General features: G+C 36.0%; 1 protein-coding gene across 3 annotated transcripts in view; it reads left to right on the top strand.

The window, feature by feature from the left end:
* Positions 1 to 5,739, top strand: part of LOC138692627 (5-formyltetrahydrofolate cyclo-ligase-like) — a 42,425-nt gene extending 36,686 nt beyond the window's left edge. For all 3 annotated transcript variants that reach the window (XM_069815679.1, XM_069815680.1, XM_069815678.1), the window contains one exon: positions 4,720 to 5,739. In XM_069815679.1, the coding sequence (XP_069671780.1) occupies positions 4,720 to 4,946 (227 nt within the window). In that variant the 3' untranslated portion in view covers positions 4,947 to 5,739. The remainder of the gene's footprint in view (positions 1 to 4,719) is intronic.
* The last annotated feature ends 13,892 nt before the right edge of the window (positions 5,740 to 19,631 follow it).

Below are 19,631 nucleotides of genomic sequence, written 5' to 3'. Positions count from 1 at the left end.
GTACAATTATTTCATTACAATTGTTATTTAAATCAATACACTAAAAAACTGCTTAGTAAGGGCAGATTTCAGGAAAATGTATAAAATTATATGAGTAGAATTTAATTATAAAACTTTGAAAAAGCAATAGAATAAAAAAAATATTGTTTAATAAGGAGAAATTTTAAGAAAATTTATAATTGCACCATTACAATTTATAAGACTTGGCAAATTATATAGGCCTAATCTTAAAAAAAGCTAAATAAGGGGAAATTTTTCAGATGTAAAATTTTCCGGGGAATTTTCATCAGCAGGAAGGGAAACTTTCGTTCTTAGTAGCGATGTTGTAACTTTTCCTTCAGTCCCATCCAACAGCTTCACACATATTACGTTCTATACTGCATTCCATAATGTCTGACAGGCGACGTAAACATTACCGACAGAGAAAGGGAAAAATATATTTGCTAATCAACCAATGGCAGACGTCACGTTCCAGTCTTATCTTCAAATTTGACGGAGATAGAATGCATCAGACCGTCCAACTTCAATATAAGCCTGAAATGTGACCTCTATCACCGGTTGATTAGCAAGTATCTTTCTCCTTTCCTCTACTGGCAATGTTTACGTAGCCTGTCAGATATTTTGGAACGCAATATAATACTCTACTTTAGTGTGGTAGTATTACATTCTGGTCAAATTAATGCTTCTTCTTATTAAATCTGCAAGGAATAGAAGACTAATATAATTTCTAGTTTATACATTAATCTAAATACATAACTAAACAACTTCAAGACTAAGAACTATGCATTTTTAGAGACCTTCTGTCATTCAACCCGGCAGACGCTCCGGAATCTCTACAGCTACAACTAATACAAGTACAAACAATACATTAATTATGTGTCGCGGTGAGGTAGGACTTGATTTATATAGATCTTTGTCAGACGAGACTTTCCTTTAACTGCATTCATTTGTAAGACGTTTACTTTGTATGCGTGGCTCAACCTTTCCGTGTGGGCAATTATTTTCTACAGTGAACAAAATGAAAAGCATGTCGCGTGGTAACATTATAGATTTTCACTGTTTGCTCCTTTGAGACTAAGCCGATGCGGTCTTCAACCGAGCAATGACAATCTGGTGGAAAGGAAGGTATGTCAGAAATCTACAACACGCCATAAAAATAAATTGTAATTCATTTATTTTTATTAATACTCAGAAAATGATTTTTTTTTATTTTTAACGCCCAACAATAATATACAAACAGAAAGATGTCATTTCTCAAGAAATTTGAAATATTTCAAGACATTATCTGCAAAATACTGTGCATCGTGTCGCACAAAGAATGGTATTTTTTTTTAATAAGAGAAGGGTGAACATATTTCCAATGTTTTGTAAAATACAAATCCCATTGTCTGCTCAACACAGTTATGTTTTTTTTTTCTTTTCTACTACTAATATTATAATTATAATATTTATACTTATTTACTTACAAATGGCTTTTAGAGAACCCGGAGGTTCATTGCCACCCTCACATAAGTCCGCCATCGGTCCCTATCCTGAGAAAGATTAATCCAGTCCCTACTACTGTCTTATACTAATTATAAACCGCACAGTAGATCCTTAGTTTCAATAATCTCAAATTTCCACTTCGTCTTAAGTTTGCAGTTCCGGTGAATAAAGCATGAGCATTTTATAACACCTGAATGGTCCTTCACTGACAGGTTGAATCCTAAATATCCTAATTCAGTACTTCGAATTTGTAAGATTCTAAGTGTTCGACTGAGGTATTTTATTTCTTACTTTTATCCATTTACTATTAATTAATTATTTTTTGTGGAAAAATGTTAATTGCAACCATCGAGCAATCTTTCTTCTTATAGGTCTATTATTTAAATACTTTTTTTCTGAAGGGTAAGAGTTCATTCCTCCGCAAATATTTTGTGCAATGTAATTAAAAATAGCGATAAGATAATTGGCTTTAGCGTTGTACTTAATTCGCAGTTACATGCTTAAGTATCATTCGAGAAGTATTAAATTGCTGGTATTAATTTTGTAATAAAATACAAGTTTCTTCGGACTGCAAAACTGCAGTGTGATGGGTTTTAATGCTATTGAAACACTAAAACAACATGAAGCTGTAAGCTTTCCATTCTTTATAAAAACTTTTAAGATTCTAAATTATACTGGAAATATAAAATTCTCAAGTATAGCTTGTAAAAACTAATTTGAACTTTCTACATCCTTAAAATCCGGAAAGCAGCAGTGATGGCATCACAGGGTCAATAGCAGCAGTGGTTTATGTGCAGTAACAGTAGACCTATTGTAAGCGCTTCGACCCTGATTGGATGTGTTGAAAATCTTCAAGTGCTACAAAAAAATGTTTATTTGATTACCAATTATTGTCCCACTACCCTCACCGTAACAACTTTTTGTACGGCACACAAATTACTATAATTAGGGACAAGTGTATTCTTAATAAATACCAACTTGTTCCCATCCACCAACCGCTGGCAGTTCCTGGAATTCGTAAGGCAACCATCCTCCACCTTCACAACGCTCAAAGTCGCAGATGTTGTGTGCGGACAGTATACGGTACAATGGGTTTCACGTACGATTTGTTACTAAAACGCTAATATGACCGTCTTTTCAATGTTGCCTACTGTAACAGATTTCACCAAAGTAGGTAAAACCACAATGCTGTGTACTGAACTGATTACTTACTTACGGCTTTTAAGAAATCCGGAGGTTCATTGCCGCCCTCACATAAGCCCGCCATCGGTCGCAAGATTAATCCAGTCTCTATCATCATATCCCACCTCCCTCAAATCCATTTTAATATCATCCTCCTATCTACGTCTCGGTATTCCCAAAGGTCTTTTTCCCTCCGCCCTCTCAACACTCTACTGTATATGCATTTCTGAATTCGCCCATATATGCTGCATCCCCTGCCCATCTCAAACGTCTGCATTTAATGTTCCTAATTATGTCAGGAGAAGAATATAATGCGTGCAGTTCTGCTTTGTGTAACTTTCTCCATTCTCCTGTAATTTCATCTCTCTTAGCCCCAAATATTTTCCTAAGAGCTTTATTCTCAAACATCCTTAATCTCTGTTGCTCTCTCAAAGTGAGAGTCCAAGTTTCACAACCATACAGAACAATCGGTAATATATCTGTTTTATGAATTGTAACTTTCAGATTTTTTGACAACAGACTAGGTAACAAAAGCTTCTCAACCGAATAATAACACGCATTTCCCATATTTATTCTGCGTTTAATTTCCTCCCGAGTGTGTTACATTTGTTACTGTTGCTCCAAGATATTTGAATTTTTCCACCTCTTCGAAGGATAAATTTCCAATTTTTATATTCCCATTTCGTACAATATTCTGGTCACGAGATATAATCATGTACTTTGTCTTTTCGGGGTTTACTTCCAAACCTACCTCTTTACTTACTTCAAGTAAAATTTCCGTTTTTTCCCTAATCGTTTGTGGATTTTCTCCTAACATATTCACGTTATCCGCATAGACAAGAAGCTGATGTAACCCTTTCAATTCCAAACCCTGTCTGTTATCCTGAACTTTCCTCATATTCTAGAGCGAAGTTAAAAAGTAAAGGTGATAATGCATCTCCTTGCTGTAGCCTGCAGTGTATTGGAAAAACATCCGACAGAACTGGCCTATACTGAAATAATAATAATAATAATAATAATAATAATAATAATAATAATAATAATAATAATAATAATAATAATAATAATAGAAATAATAACAGAGAGTGGGCGTGATAATTGAAGGGTCATCATAGCAGAAAGAGGAACCAAACAGCTGAAATGATATTGAGCTTCCCAATGCCCAGCAATTGCGAAAGAGAAAGTGAATTATCACAACTTGCAAAATAGGTCTACTACTGGAAAGCAAGACGCAGATTAATGGAACATCAATATCCGGAGCATTGGACTGCTGCTGATGCTCCTACTCCTACTACAACCGTTCAACACACAAAAATGATAAATTGCCGGCTTTGATCTGGGTACCACCGGAAAGAAGGAAAAGGGGAAGATCGAAAGAAGAAGTTGGATTGAGGGAATCCTGGACACTATGAAAAGAAGACACCCCCAAAAAAGGACAGAAGACGGAAATTTTCAAAAGCGTTTATCGAAAAAAAGAAAAAAAAACTATTAATTTGTTTTTACGATCAATTGAATGAGCTCATTAGTTTGGAATTCACAATGAAGTAATAGTCTGCTGGAATTGAGAGCGACCGCAGATTTTCGTCTCAATAAGGGCAAAACACTTCCTCGATATCCATGATGTTAATTTTTAAGAAGCTCTTAGGAAAATATTTGGGGCTAAGAGAGATGAAATTGCAGGAGAATGGAGAAAGTAATGTAATTGGATCTACTTATGAGTTTTTTTGTTGCGTGCTATTGAAAAACCCCAGTTTCTTCTTTCACAAGATTTACTTTTAAAATAGTTCATTTCAATTTTATATGTTCGCTAAAATATTAAAATTTACAGTTTATATTCACTAGTTTTTCCTTAATCTGTCTTAAAAATGTCAAATGGATAACTTTAAAAGTTTATGAGATACAGAGGAAAATGTGTGGTTACCGTATTTTTTTTAGTAGATTTGCACTACCTTGTTCATATTTGATTATAGAACGCAAGTAACGAAGTATACCATTTTAAGCGTGTTTATATCAACGCATTCTTTGTGTGTACTAACCTGACTGGCTTTGCAGGCGGTCTGGACCTGGTGTTGGTGCCGGGGCTGGCCTTCACGGTGGACGGCAGGAGGATGGGTCGCGGCAAGGGCTACTACGACGCCTTCCTGGCCCGCTGCCGTGCGGCCCAGCGCAGTCCGCCCTTCACCGTGGCGCTCGCCTTCCGCCAGCAGATCCTGCCGCACGTGCCCACCGATGACAACGACGTGAACGTCGACCGAGTGCTCTTCGCTCCCGACAACTGACTGTCGACTGACAGGGGTTGCCAACCGTAAAACCACAGTCTACTATATAGTCACGAAGCTTGAGTTTTGAGGGTGCTAGAAACAATAGACTGTGACGGTACTATTTTCCATTGCCTGTAATGAGGCGATATTAGCGATCCTAGTGGTGAGCAACTATCTAATGTTTGCATATTTACTACGTATTGAGCTTCGCGACTGTATATACTAGACTGTGGTAAAACATGGCACTTTGTGGGCATATGACACACTGAAATATCCCACCGTGTCTTAACAGGCCGTCTTGTATACTTAAATACTGCTTCAAGTTAGATTTCAAAAGTTTAGTAAACTGTCTTATAAATGTTATAGGGGAGGGTAGTTTTGTTTACTCGTAATCAAAGTACTTAGTAACTGGTAAAGATATGTCACAAATCAAAATAATTTATACTATTGTATAAATAATATGTGAATACTTATTTTTGCACAAATAAATTATGAATTTGTAACAAATTAATCACTGTATTCTTTATCCGTCCAGCAATACTGAATTCAGTGAAAATTTTGGTAAACTGTCTTATAATTACCACAGGGGAGAGGATTTTTCTTACCCATAATCAAAGTACTTACTGGTAAAGATATGTTTCATTTAATTTCATTTATTGTATTCCATAGAGTTTACATTTGCGTTAAAGCTTTAAGATGTGGAACAAGTAACAAATTTACAGGATTACAACTTTCCAATTTTTTGGCGAGGTGAAGTGAGATGAGGCCGAGAATTCGCCATAGACTACCTGGCGTCCGCCCCACGTCCAGGGTAAGCCTTGGAAAAAAAAATCAACCAGGAAGTCAGGCCAAACAGGGGTCCAACCCAAGCCCTAGCGCAGCTCCGGATCATCAGGCCAGCTAGTATGCCGACTGAGCTACGTTGGTAGCTCTACAAAAAATATACAGTACATAACAATCAGATTACGAAATTTACAAACCTAAACAATTCATCAGTTGAACTATAAAATATAATATATTGTAAGTTAATTGAATTTAAAAGCATTAACAATTCAGTCAGTTGAGATATACAGATTACTATTGAATTTAAAGCATCTCGAACAATTCAGCCAAGCTATACAAAAATATACAATACATAGTAAAACAGATTAATTCAATTTACAAGCATACTTTCGTTAAGCTATACAAAATTGTACATTTCAATATCAAGTAGATTAATTCAATGTATAAGCATAAGCAATTCTATATACAACTAATCGGGTAAGCTATACAAAAAATATTTTATTTATTTCAACTTCAGCACCAGTTAATAAGTAGCTTACATTGATACAGTTTATATACAAAATATACAATAGTGAAAAAACAAAACAAGCAATAACAGTAAAAATACATAGTAAACTAATCAACTCAATTTACAAGCATATTTTAGTTGAGCTATACAAAATTGTACATTTTCATATCAAGTAGAATAATTCAATTTACAAACATAAACAATTCATCAGTTGTGTAGAAGGTATGCGCACAGTCTAGTATATACAGTCACGAAGCTCAATACGTAGTAAATATGCATCCATAGATAGTTACTAACCACTAGGATCGCTAATATCGCCCCATTACAGGCAATGCTAAATAGTACCGGCACAGTCTATTGTTCCTAGCACCCTCACAACTCAAGCTTCGTGACTGTATATACTAGACTGTGGTATGAGTATGTAGAAATTTGGTTAATTCTTTTCTAAATCTTTTCTCATGGTCTTTCAAAGCTTTAAGATAATTAGGCACTGCATTGAAGACTGTCACAAATCTAAATTTATACTATTGTATAAATATATATATATATATATATATATATATATATATATATATATATGTGAATACTTATTTTTGTACAAATAAATTGTGAATTTGTAACAAATTGAACACTATATTCTATATCCATCCACCAATACTGAATTCGTGAAAAATTTTGTAAACTGTCTTATAATCACCACAGGGGAGAGCTTTTTTTACTCATAGTCAAAGTACTTAGTGGTAAAGATATGTCACAAATCAAAATAATTTATACTGTTGTATAAATACATATGTTAATAAGCTACTTATTTTTGTACAAATAAATTGTAAATTTGTAACGAATTAATCACTGTATTCTATCGTATATCCATCCACCAATACTCAATTCAGACTTGCAGGGAAGAAACTGGAGATGGTGATGAGTGGTAGTAACAGATTTTGTCAAATATAGAATCAACAAGCCAAATGGTTTCTTTCTGCACCTTTATCTCACCGGAGACTAAAAATATTACAAGTAGGAATAAGATTAGATTGTTTAATACAAATGTTTAGGGGTTGTTCTCTATGGCTGCGAGACATGGAAAGCCGCAAAGAGATTAGTTATCTAAGTTATTACAAACATCCATTAATCGATTCCTTCTACGGCTAAAAACATAAAATAGAAATTACAGAAAATGAAGACCTGTGCAGAATTACCAATAAACAACAAATTGAAGATTTAATTAAAAAGTAACGAGGAAGTCCTCGAATCTCTGTAATTACGTGAAAACCTTTACGCTGTTCGTGGTTGTAATTTTTAGTATGTTTGGGATTGTAAGGATGTTTGGGATTTGAAATAAAGTTTTGGGGTGCTATTCATAGACATTTCGCAGCACGCGCTACGAGCGTACAAAGCTAGCCCCGGCTATCCACTGGTTACTAGTACAGAATTCAAATCATATCCTATCGCTAACACTGGTTTAGGAATACGAATAACGCTGATCATCCACCGGAAGCCCGCGCTAAAAATGTCTGTGAATACGGCCCTTGATGTTTCTTTCAATTTGTTTTTATATTTATTATTTTATTTATTCTGGTAGAGTTAAGGCCATGAGACCTTCTCTTCCACACTACCAGAAGTGAAATATACATTGAAACAATAACAGAAGTAGTACCAGTATGTTATGTTCTGGATCTTCATGGTCACCCAGTCTGCCGGGCGGATATCCTTGTTTTGGAATTAATAAAATAAAATAATAGTAATACTTAAATATAAAAATCATTATAATGCACATGATTAAATTGCTTACATGTAATGAAATACTGACTGAACATGACATATAATTAAGTAATTTACAATTTACATCCTAATTCTAGTTATGATAGGCCTAAATCGCAATTTATATAAACACATAGAATAACCTATAAAATTAGCTGACACAAATAAATTCCATGTAAAAGTATGTCATTCTTAATTTAAATTGATTAACCGTTCGGCAATCCCTGACATGACGAGTTGAGGAGTTCTATAGGCGACAAACTGAAACGGTGAAAGAGCATGAATACGAATAGGCACAGTGACGAAGAATGGATAGTAAGACCTGACGTTGATTCCGCAACGTTGTAAGATATTCAAAGCGAGTTCTCAGATATTTTGGAATAATATTTTCTAAACAGAACAGATAAAAAATGTGTTATTCTTCGTTTCTTTAGGCCGAACCCCAGCATTTGAATTTAACAAGCTTTCTCGTTAATTACTTAATAATTTCGTCATTTCATGAGGCCTAATCATCAGTCAACATACGATTCATACGTCAGTACAACACCGGATAGATTTCAAGAGATACCGAATGGCCTATACTTCCAGCATGAGAAAACATTCTTGCATGTGGCTATTTCGCAGACTTCATGGGTTGACAACAGAAAGACTTTCTCACGGTTAGAATTAGGCAACGATTCACAGCTGTACACATTGAAGAAATAAATGAATTCGTCATTTATATGTCCATAATTCTTATACGTATTCTAGGACGCCAGGAATAACACGTCTATAAAATTTACGTTCGAGTGCTTGGGGATCGCAAAGCCAGTCAATATGCACTCTTTCATTCATTCCCGCAGCCAATCTGCAAACCTTACACCTGCATATTGTGTTACGATACGAGTGGAATCATAAATCACGTCCAGACAGAGGTTATTGGCTGATACGAATACAGCTTGAGACGGTGTATCAATTTATTATACAGGCTACACGTACGCAAAGAGGAAGTAAGAAAGAAGGCCAGGCAGTCTATGGTAATTAATGTGTAGCCTACTCACATCGATGTGGTAATCTTAATGTTGAAAAGACAATTTACTCTCCATAGAGAATTAGTAGACCTAAATATTATTATTGTTATTATTATTATGATTGTTATTATTATTATTATTATTATTATTATTGTTATTGTTATTATTATTATTATTGTTATTATTATTATTATTATTATTATTATTATATACTTGTCTTATTATTTAATCTTCTCTTTTATGCTGACTTGTAATTCCAAACTTGCTGACCCAAACCAGATCCTCTCACAGTGCAAGCTCCCTGACGTGTGGTTAGCACGATGCAGGACCACTGCTGACACTTCATAAGATACGTACAATACAAGGAACAAAACTCAGTCCTGTGGAATGGAGATAAATCTTCGCCCATGTCCATAATCGAACCACGAACCACTTGGTTGGGAAGCGCACCCGCTATACTATAAGCTATAGCTATTACTTACTTAATTACAAATGTCTTTTAAACAACCCACAGGTTCATTGCCGCCCTCACATAAGCCCGCCATCGGTTCCTATCCTATGCAAGATTAATCCAGTCTCTATCATCATATCCCGGCTCCCTCAAATCCATTTTAATATTATCCTCCCATTTACGTCTCCGCCTCACCAAAGGTCTTTTTCCCTCTGGTCTCCCAACTAACACTCTATATGAATTTCTGGATTCGCCCATACGTGCTACATGCCCTGCCCATCTCAAACATCTGGATTTAATGTTCCTAATTATGTCAGGTGAAGAATACAATGCGTACAGTTCTGCATTGTGTAACTTTCTCCATTCTCCTGTAACTTCGTCCTTCTTAGCCCCAAATATTTTCCTAAGAACCTTATTCTCAAACACCTTTAATCTCTGTTCCTCTTTCAAAGTGAGAGTCCAAGTTTCACAACCATACAGAGCAACCGGTAATATAACTGTTTTATAAATTCTTTCAGATTTTTTGATAGCAGACTAGATGACAAAAGCTTCTCAACCGAATAATACCAGGCATTTCCCATATTTATTCTGCGTTTAATTTCCTCCCGATTGTCATTTATATTTGTTAATGCTGCGCCAAGATATTTGAATTTTTCCACCTCTTCGAAGGATAAATCTCCAATTTTTATATTTCCATTTCGTACAATATTCTGGTCACGAGACATAATCATGTACCTTGTCTTTTCGGGATTTCCTTCCAAACCTATCGCTTTACTTGCTTCAAGTAAAATTTCCGTGTTTTCCCTAATAACTACATCTATTATTATTATTATTATTATTATTATTATTATTATTATTATTATTATTATTATTATCATCGTCATCAATAATCATCATCATCATCATCATCATCATCTGCTACACGGTGAGGATAAAGAAGTCTGTTCCTACTCAAAGTGTGCCCTTCCATATAGCCATAGGCTGGCCGACGCGACGGCGAAGGTACGTCGTTCCTCTACTGTAATATTTGTTTAGACAGTCTTCCTCAGTCCATCCAATCTGTATGTTGATATAATTGTAATTCTGTGCTTATTTTGTCAATTAAGTCCAATATTTTCAATTTTTCTCTTACTACGACGTTGCGAATGTGGTCTATTAAATAATTAATACAATTATTCTATCCTGATATTCGTCTTAAGAATCACATTTCTGCAACTTCTATTATTCTTTTATCAAATCTGTCCAGTTTTCACTTCCAAATGTAAGAAGTGGAACTGCCAGTACCTTAAAAACCTCATCACTGTTTCTCTTCCAGTTTTATTGCGTAGTGTCCTTTGATTAGTTATACACATTTGCTGGTAATTTGGAAGTTTATTTTCTAAATAGAAGACGAAGACCATGGTCATAGGAAGAAAAGTAAAGAAGGTAAACTTGCGAATTCTAAATGAGGCGCCAAAGAAAGTAGACAGCTTCAAATACTTGGGGTGTACTATAAGCAGTAACATGAACTGCTGCCAAAAAGTCAAAATGAGAATAGCACTGACCAAGGAAGCTTTTAATAAAAAAAGGTGCATCTTTGCGGACCTGGAAAAAAAGGGAAGAGACTAGTGAAGTGCTTTGTGTGGAGTGTAGCATTGTATGGGACAGAAACATGGACATTACGACGATGTGAAGAGAAGCGACTAGAAGCATTTAAAATGTGGATATGGAGAAGGATGGAGCGTGTGAAATGAACAGACAGAATAAGAAAAGAAGCTGAGTTGGAAAGAGTGGATGAAGAAAGAATGATGCTGAAACTGATCAGAAAGAGGAAAAGGAACTGGATGGGTCACTGGTTGAGAAGAAATTGCCTTCTGAAGGATGCACTTGAAGGAATGGTGAACGGGAGAAGAGTTCGGGGCAGAAGAAGATATCAGATGACAGACGACATTAAGATATATGGATCATATGCGGAGAAAAAGAGAAAGGCAGAAAATAGGAAAGACCGGAGAATGCTGGGTTTACAGTGGAAGACCTGCGCTTGGGCAGAACACTATGAATAACATTTTCTAAATCTTTTTCTTGCCCAAAGGACGGAAATACAGTAATTGGAAAAAAACTCACTTGTTGTACTATTATGTGATTATTAATTACTATTTTGGATCTGACTGGCTATTTGCATTCATAAACCATAATTTTACATGATGATTATTATTATTATTATTATTATTATTATTATTATTATTATTATTATTATTATTATTAGTGATCACACAAATGATAATAAATGGCGAAGTGGACATACATGAAGCATCCTGGTGGCATAGCTCTCTAGTTCACACAAGGATCTTAGGATTTTGTCAATAAAATCCCACAATATTGTTTTGAGATACCGTATTTGACATTTTTCTGTATTTAGATGAGATATAAGTTTCAGAGGGCATAATGAACATTACTTTTTTTTTTATTGTGTATTTGTCTTTTTTGTGCGTGTGTGCGCATTCGTACGCTCATGATAAGAATACATATTTATGAATTACGTAAAGTTCTATCGCCATCTATAGATCCATATAAAACTGAAAAGCTATTCTCACTAAATTGGCACTATTTCTTGCAAAACATGTACTAAATGGAGATATACACATCTTTCGTCTCCAATCTTCAATTGGAAGCAGGTGATTGCACTTCTCTGTTTATGTCGGGAACAACATTTACTTGAAATGACGTATAAAACTTGAAATTACGTCATAGACGAGGATGCTATCTCTCATATGTTTGTGCGTGGACGCGTATACGTGACTCGATAAGCCTTGTAAATGCAGTTGTCTTGTTTTATAGTGGCTTACATTTCGTATAGTGAATTTGTAGCCGTGTCCGTAACTTATCTTTCTCGCGTCTTCCATAAACGGAAATCGTTGTTCGTGCCCCAGTCGGCGAAGTCTATACGTCGTCTTATGTAAGCTTGTTACCGATACAAAAGCACTGCTGGAAATGTCGTCTGTCAATACTTGTAAGGAAGATGTATGTACATGCTTGATGTGGAACAGTATGTAACTAGATGCAGTTTAGGTTACCGCTGAGAGCAGTCCGAGATTTATTTCCTACATCTAATTGTTGCATTATTTTTTAAGTAACTGCCATAATAGCATCATCAATTCACAGATTCGCTTTTATAAAATATATCTATTTATTTTTTAAAAAGTGCACTTTAAATATCTGTTCAGAACTCTGAAAATAGGCGAAAAATGAGCTTTGTCTTTTATATTTCAGGTGAAAAATACATTATCAAACAAAAAAGTAGGCCTATCTAGAATGTAGATTCGCTTTACTTATTGTGAGAATAATCTTCCGTTGTACATAAGATGGCTTTAACCTCTTCCCTTACTATATATTTTACCAGTTTTGTGAAAAAAGTGTCATATTTTTTTTTTTATTTTCGTAAAGAGGTCATATAATATTCCAGAATCACTGTACATCACTAATTTTCTTACATACCTAAAAAATCACTACGAAATAAACATACATTCATGCCTGAATTATTATCACGAGTTATCTCGTGCACCTTGATTCCAGCTCTGGTAGTTGTCCCACTTTGATTTTCTCCTGAACTATTTACCAACTTATGTTTTTTATGGATTAATTTATGAGGTACAATACCAGTGCTGTTATCAAGGCGGTAAATGTTGCTTGTCGTGTGATAGATTCGAAAGCAGGGTATTACGCACAGTGGCACATTGCATTCCGGGCAGTAGTATCTGCTCTCCTATATGAGAGCGTTTTGGGAAGAATGGTGTAGCAGTCATTGAATATTTGTACCGGTACATCTGTTCTTCAGGTTTGTGAATAATGTCCTGCAGTATTATTATGCCCAAAAGTACACGTATTTCAGAGTCTGTAGTAGGCCGCCACGAATTATTTTCAGCATTCTGTGAACACTTATTAGCATGCCGAATCGTCTCCTCGAATATAATGTTGATGAGGCCATTATTAAAGAATAATTTAAAAAATTGAGAATTAACGTTATCAGAAACAATGTTAAAATTTCAGGGAATGGGGACCTCGGAAGTGCATAAGAAATTGTGTCAGATGTCTTCTATTCAAACCACTGTCGAAAAGATGCGACATCAGCTGATCTGAATTTGTTTGTTGGTCTATAATTTTGTCTTCTGATACCGATGTTTCATTTCCTAATCTTCTACAGGAATATATTCCTGATCAAAAGTTTCGGAATCACTAACTTGACCCACCTTTACACAAAACAGCACAAAAAACACTAAACACAAACAGAAACCGCCAAAACTAACTAGCATCTACTCACTACTGTGTGTGAATGCTATATGAGCGTAGAATTCCACTCGCAAGGAAGAAGTACAAAAAACACCACCAGATATAGCAATATCACTAACTTCTGTAGCCATCTAGTGAGGAAAAGGTTAATGAAAGAATGGAAACGTATATATTCGGGATATAATCCTTAGCAGCGAAAATGGGACTCGAACGAGTTAACTCGGGTTAATAAATTTTGACACAAGTTAGCAACCTGAGTTAACTCGAATTAATCAGGGAAGTGGTTAAATGAATATTTTCTTTGTTGTTAAAAAAATTGACGATTTCGGGTGGAGAATAAAGCTAGGGGTCCCTTGTCTGCTATTTACGACACGTAAAAGAACCCTATCATGATACTAAATAGAAAAAGAAGTAAACAGGATGTAGGTATACAGATCTCCAACCAAAAAATAGAAGTAATAAATGAATTTAAATATTTAGGTGCAACTATCACGCATGACAATGAAGAGATTATAGAAACCCAGAATAGAATTAAAGTCGCTAATAAAGCATTTTATTCACTTATCCCTCTAATTAGGTACCGTGGAGCCAATTGGAGAAGTCGAATTGAATTATATAAAACAATGATCCGTAGTATAATTGTATGTGGATGTGAAAATGGGACTTTCACAAAATAATCACAGAATGCAGTTGACAACTTCGAAAGAAAGATGTTAAGGAGGATATTTGGACCAGTGGTAACGGAAGGAAAATGGAGAATCCGATATAATCATGAATTATACACCTTATACAATGATATAGCTTTGTCAACTTTCATACGGATCAGGAGACTGCAATGGGCAGGACATATAGTCAGGATGGAGAAGGGAAGGATAACAAGCACAACTTTAGAGGGGCAATATGGAGGAAAAAGACCTGTTGGAAGAGCACGGAATAGATGGGAGGATATGGTTGAAGAAGATACTACCACTTTGCTGCGATTGTGGAACTGGAAGGTGGCAGCAAGGGACAGAGAAGAATGGAGAGGAAGAATTGGGGAGGCCATGACCCGAAAACGGGCCGAAGAGCCATAGATAGATAGAAAGAGATTGGATTTCAGGCAACATTTCTTTCTCTCTTGTAGAGAAGAGGGACCCGAAGGCTTGCACTGCAGCCTGAGGCTTACCACTCCTATTCTGTGAATGATTGGGTAGCCGAACGGCCGCGCTCTTGTACAAGTACAGCACGCCGCACCGTGAACTTAACCCAGACTGTGGAATGGATGATGATGATGATGATGATGATATGTGAATTAATGATGGCGAAATGAGTCCGAGGTCCAACGCCGAAAATCAATCAGCAATTCTGCTTCAATTGGTTGAGGAAAAACCCTGGAAAAAAAACCCAACCACGTAATTTCTCCTAACCAAGATTTGAACCCGGGCCCGTTCGTTTCACGGTCAGACGTGCTAACTCTTACTTCAAAATGAGTATAGTAATTATATCACTAACAACATATTATTGCTATGCAAGTTTTTATATATTGAACCAAAATGAAATTTCCAATTTCATAATAATAAAATCATCACAATTAGAATAATTTTATCATAAATCTCTATATTAGGTTTAATTCTCACAGCGGTGGACTACAAGAAATTTCTCTCTCATGTCAATATTATGATAACAGAGAGTAAAAATATGAAGAAACTTTTGTCAAAATATGAAAAAGATCATATCAAAATATGAAATCTTACATGACAAAATATGAGTTTTTTTCTGTCGGCTTTAATTGTAATACTCGGCAGGTAAATAGTGGACATTCAAGTGAAAATGTAATAAAGAAACGCACAGTAGCTATGGTGCCCGTCTGACATAATCCGTCACTAATCTTCCTGTTTGCTCGTACCGCACCAAAAAATTACTCTCTCAGCCGTGGAAAATGGATTAGGGAATTAAGGGGTGGTATGCAAGGACTCAATCGAGTTATTAGCGTCCAGTCCTGATTTAAATTCACTGCCTGAAACGTAAAGATTTCTGGTTCCCATTTACTACTTCTTTATAGTTTAGAATATGAAATGTCATCTTTTTGCTCTTCCTACATTTATTATCCCGTCTCGATTTAACTTTGAAACAACCCTAAACTTTCACAAGAAGAGAGACTCTTTGATCATGTGGTCAGCATGGTGCCAAATTAATATATGAGATAACACAGGATAAATACGAGAGAAAGAAAACACATCTATTCCTTCTAAATAAAAAATAGTAATAATTTTGTATTGGAAAATGAACACCAGTCAAATGGATTTGTAAGCGAAATGCCACTTCATACATTGTGGAGGACCAGTAATAATAATATAATAGTAATTAATCTTCCAGACAAATATTGTCATGTGAACAGTTGTGTTTGGAGAATCCGGAGAAATATACAAGATCCAGTCTGCTCTCAGAAAAGCTGCAAGTTAGAATTTACAAAACAGTTACATTACCGGTTGTTCTGTATAGCTGTGAAACTTGGACTCTCACTTTAAGAGACGAACACAGATTAAGGATGTTTGAGAATAAGGTGCTTAGAACTAAGGAGGGATGAAGTTACAGGAGATTGAAGAAAGTTACACAACGCAGAACTGCACGCATTGTATTCTTCACATGACAAAATTTTCATTCCATTCAATGTTCTGCCCAAGGGCAGGTCTTTCACTGCAAACCCAGCTTTCTCCAATCTGTCCTATTTTTTGCCTTCCTTTTTGTTTCCTCATATGATCTATATATCTTAATGTCGACTATCATCTGATATCTTCTTCTGCCCCGAATTCTTCTCCCGTTCACCATTTCTTCCAATGCATCCTTCAGTAGACAGTTTCTTCTCAGCCAGTGACCCAGTCAATTCCTTTTCCTCTTCAGGAATATTAAATCTAGACGTTTGAGATGGGCAGGTCATGTAGTGCATATGAGTGAATCCAGAAATGCATATAGTGTGTTAGGACGAGACATAGATGGAAGGATATTAAAATCGATTTGAGGGAGGTGGAATTTGATGGTAGAGACTTGATTAATCTTGCTCAGGATAGGGACCGATGGCAGACTTATGTGAAGGCGGCAATGTACCTCTGGGTTCCTTAAAAGCCATAAGTAAGTAAGTAGTCCTCTCAGCCAACCCGATGTTGTGGCCATCATTAAAAGTAAAAAATTACGCTGATTTGGCCACGGGAAGCGGATTGAAGGAAGTGCCGTAGCCAAAAGAGTTCTAGAGGGACGTCCAGTAGGAAGAAGACATGCAGGAAGGTCTCAGCTCTGGGTGATCTACTGACAACCAGTCGTCAGCTACTGGAATAAAATGTAGAGGAGTCCAACAACAAACACAAATACTGAAGTCAGAGGAAGATGATATTCCTTTCTGTTTGCTTATACAGGGCAAATCTTACAGGAGAAGACGTATAACGTGAAGGAATGCTAAGAAGCCTTTTTATCCGCCCAGCGCATTCTCAGTTGAACTATTTGTGCGATATGTGGTGCGATGAACCAAATTAGCACTGTAATGATGGACCGAGATTCCTACACGCTTACGCAATCTTGCACGCCTAGCTCTGAGAAAGGCATCTTGGTACATCTTCAGCACAATGCAGAGGTCATGTGTTCCCGACTTCACAACTTGATCGTGAGATGGTTATGAATAAAATTAGTTTTTCTCCTCGTAGGAAGTTGTGTGTTTAGTATGCATCTAGTTCGCATGTATTTATTTCCCGCATAAATTATACAGTGAAACGCGGACGTGAAATTCACACCTTTAAATGTCCGTGTGGCTACTCGCATATAACCATTATCACAACAACTAATCATCTTCTTTCTGCAGTTTATATACTTCTCTCATACCAACATTGAGTAGCTACCATCCTTTACGTTTAAAATGAACTTGAATATTCTTCTGGACCTTATACCGGGACCCAAGGAGTTGGAGCCCATTCTTGTAACCATGTCTGGGTAAAAAGACAAACGTCGTATTCCATAATAGTAATAAAAAATCTCCGGTGGAATAAGGTAGTCAATTTACCCCGAGAAATGATAAGTTCTTGCTATTTTTCAAGTAATACTCGATTATTAACAAGAATTAATAAAAAAAACTAATAATACAGATAAAAAGTTAGAACTTACAACATATTCGTGTGTTCCAAGTAAACTGAACACAATAAGTAATATGTTAAATGAAATTAACAGACTATAAACACAATGCCGGAAAACAAAAAATATAACAGATTATCCATCTTGAATCTGCGTACACTACTTTTAACACTTAATTACAAATGATTGATAAATTGGCAACTTACTAGTGTCAATTATATAAGCACGTTTGGCTTACAGCTGTCTCGGTGTATACTGTACACCATCATCAGAGACTAATAGATCATGGCGTCATCTTGATATCGCTGCCTGTTGTAAGGGTGTGTTTGTGTGTTGAAATGTGGAGTCTAATAGTGAGTGTGTTCTGAAATCCTACACATACAACCCAAAAACCAAAAACTCAACACACTAGAACAATATGACATATACAGGCACACTAAAACACACCCTAATCAAATTCTCAACACACAGATCAATTTCAGAACACAGTCACTATTTGACTCCACATTTCTATACACAAACACACCCTTACAACAGGCAGCGATATCAAGATGACGCCGTGATCTAATAGGATCTGATGATGGTGTACAGTATACACCGAAACAGCTGTAAGCCACACGTGCTTATATAATTAACACTAGTAAGTTGTCAATTTATCAATTATTTATAACAGATTATATTGAAAGTCTCTACTAATATTCCAGATTCAATAAAAAAAAAATCTTAACTTAGAAAAAACACTAAAAATATATAGCCAATATATTAACGGTACGCATCTTCTGCGGACCTTTGGAGAAAGAACTGAGGAAGAGACCAGTGAAGTGCTTTGTGTTGAGTGTAGCAATGTATGGGGCAGAAACATGGACATTACGACGAAGTGAAGAGAAGCGACTACAAGCATTTGAAATGTGGATATGGAGAACGATGGAGCATATGAAGTGGACAGACAGAATAAGAAACGAAGCTGTATTGGAAAGAGTGGATGAAGAAAGAATGATGCTGAAACTGATCAGAAAGAGGAAAATAAATTGGCTGGGTCACTGGTTGAGAAGAAACTGCCTACTGTAGGATGAACTGGAAGGAATGGTGATTGGGAGAAGAGTTCGAGGCAGTAGAAGATATCAGATGACAGACGACATTAAGATATATGGATCATACGGGGAGACAAAGAGGAAGGCAGAAAATAGAAGACTGGAGAATGCTGGGTTTGCAGTGAAAGACTTGCCCTTGGGCAAACACTGAATGAATGAATGAATGAATGAATGAATGAATGAATGAATGAATGAATGAATGAATGAATGAATGAATGAATGAATGAATGAATACTTACTGCCGCTCCGACTGGAGTAAGTTTCATGCTTCTGGTGAGCTGTACTCCAATAGATTGACTTGATGCACTGCTACCAGGACGTTGCTTGGACGTAGAAGGTAAACGGGCAAGAAGAGAATTGTTACGAGGGGACAATCTCTAGATGAAGAACTGTGGAGTAAAATGAAGTTGCAAATTGATAATCCATGTGCTGCATTTGATTTTTTTTTATAAAATATCGAGTTGGGAGGTAAGCTCATATCCCGATTTTACTTCTTCCTCTCTTACGTACCTTGCTTCTTGGATAGCATTCTTCGAATTCCCTGCAGATATTTGTAGAAAGAGAATGGATAGGTATATGAGTAAATATATCTAACCTTATGAATAAACAAAGCAGGTAGATGGGTGGGTAGGTAGGTAGGTAAGTAGGTAATTGGGTAGAAAGTTCGTAGGTGTGTAGTTATACAGGTAGACAGACAAGAATATAGGTAAACAGTTATGTAGGTAAGCAGAGAGTTGGGTT

The sequence above is a fragment of the Periplaneta americana genome, chromosome 17, assembly GCF_040183065.1.
Source record: "Periplaneta americana isolate PAMFEO1 chromosome 17, P.americana_PAMFEO1_priV1, whole genome shotgun sequence".
Taxonomy (NCBI): domain Eukaryota; kingdom Metazoa; phylum Arthropoda; class Insecta; order Blattodea; family Blattidae; genus Periplaneta; species Periplaneta americana.
This window is presented reverse-complemented; position numbering and strand designations above follow the sequence as displayed.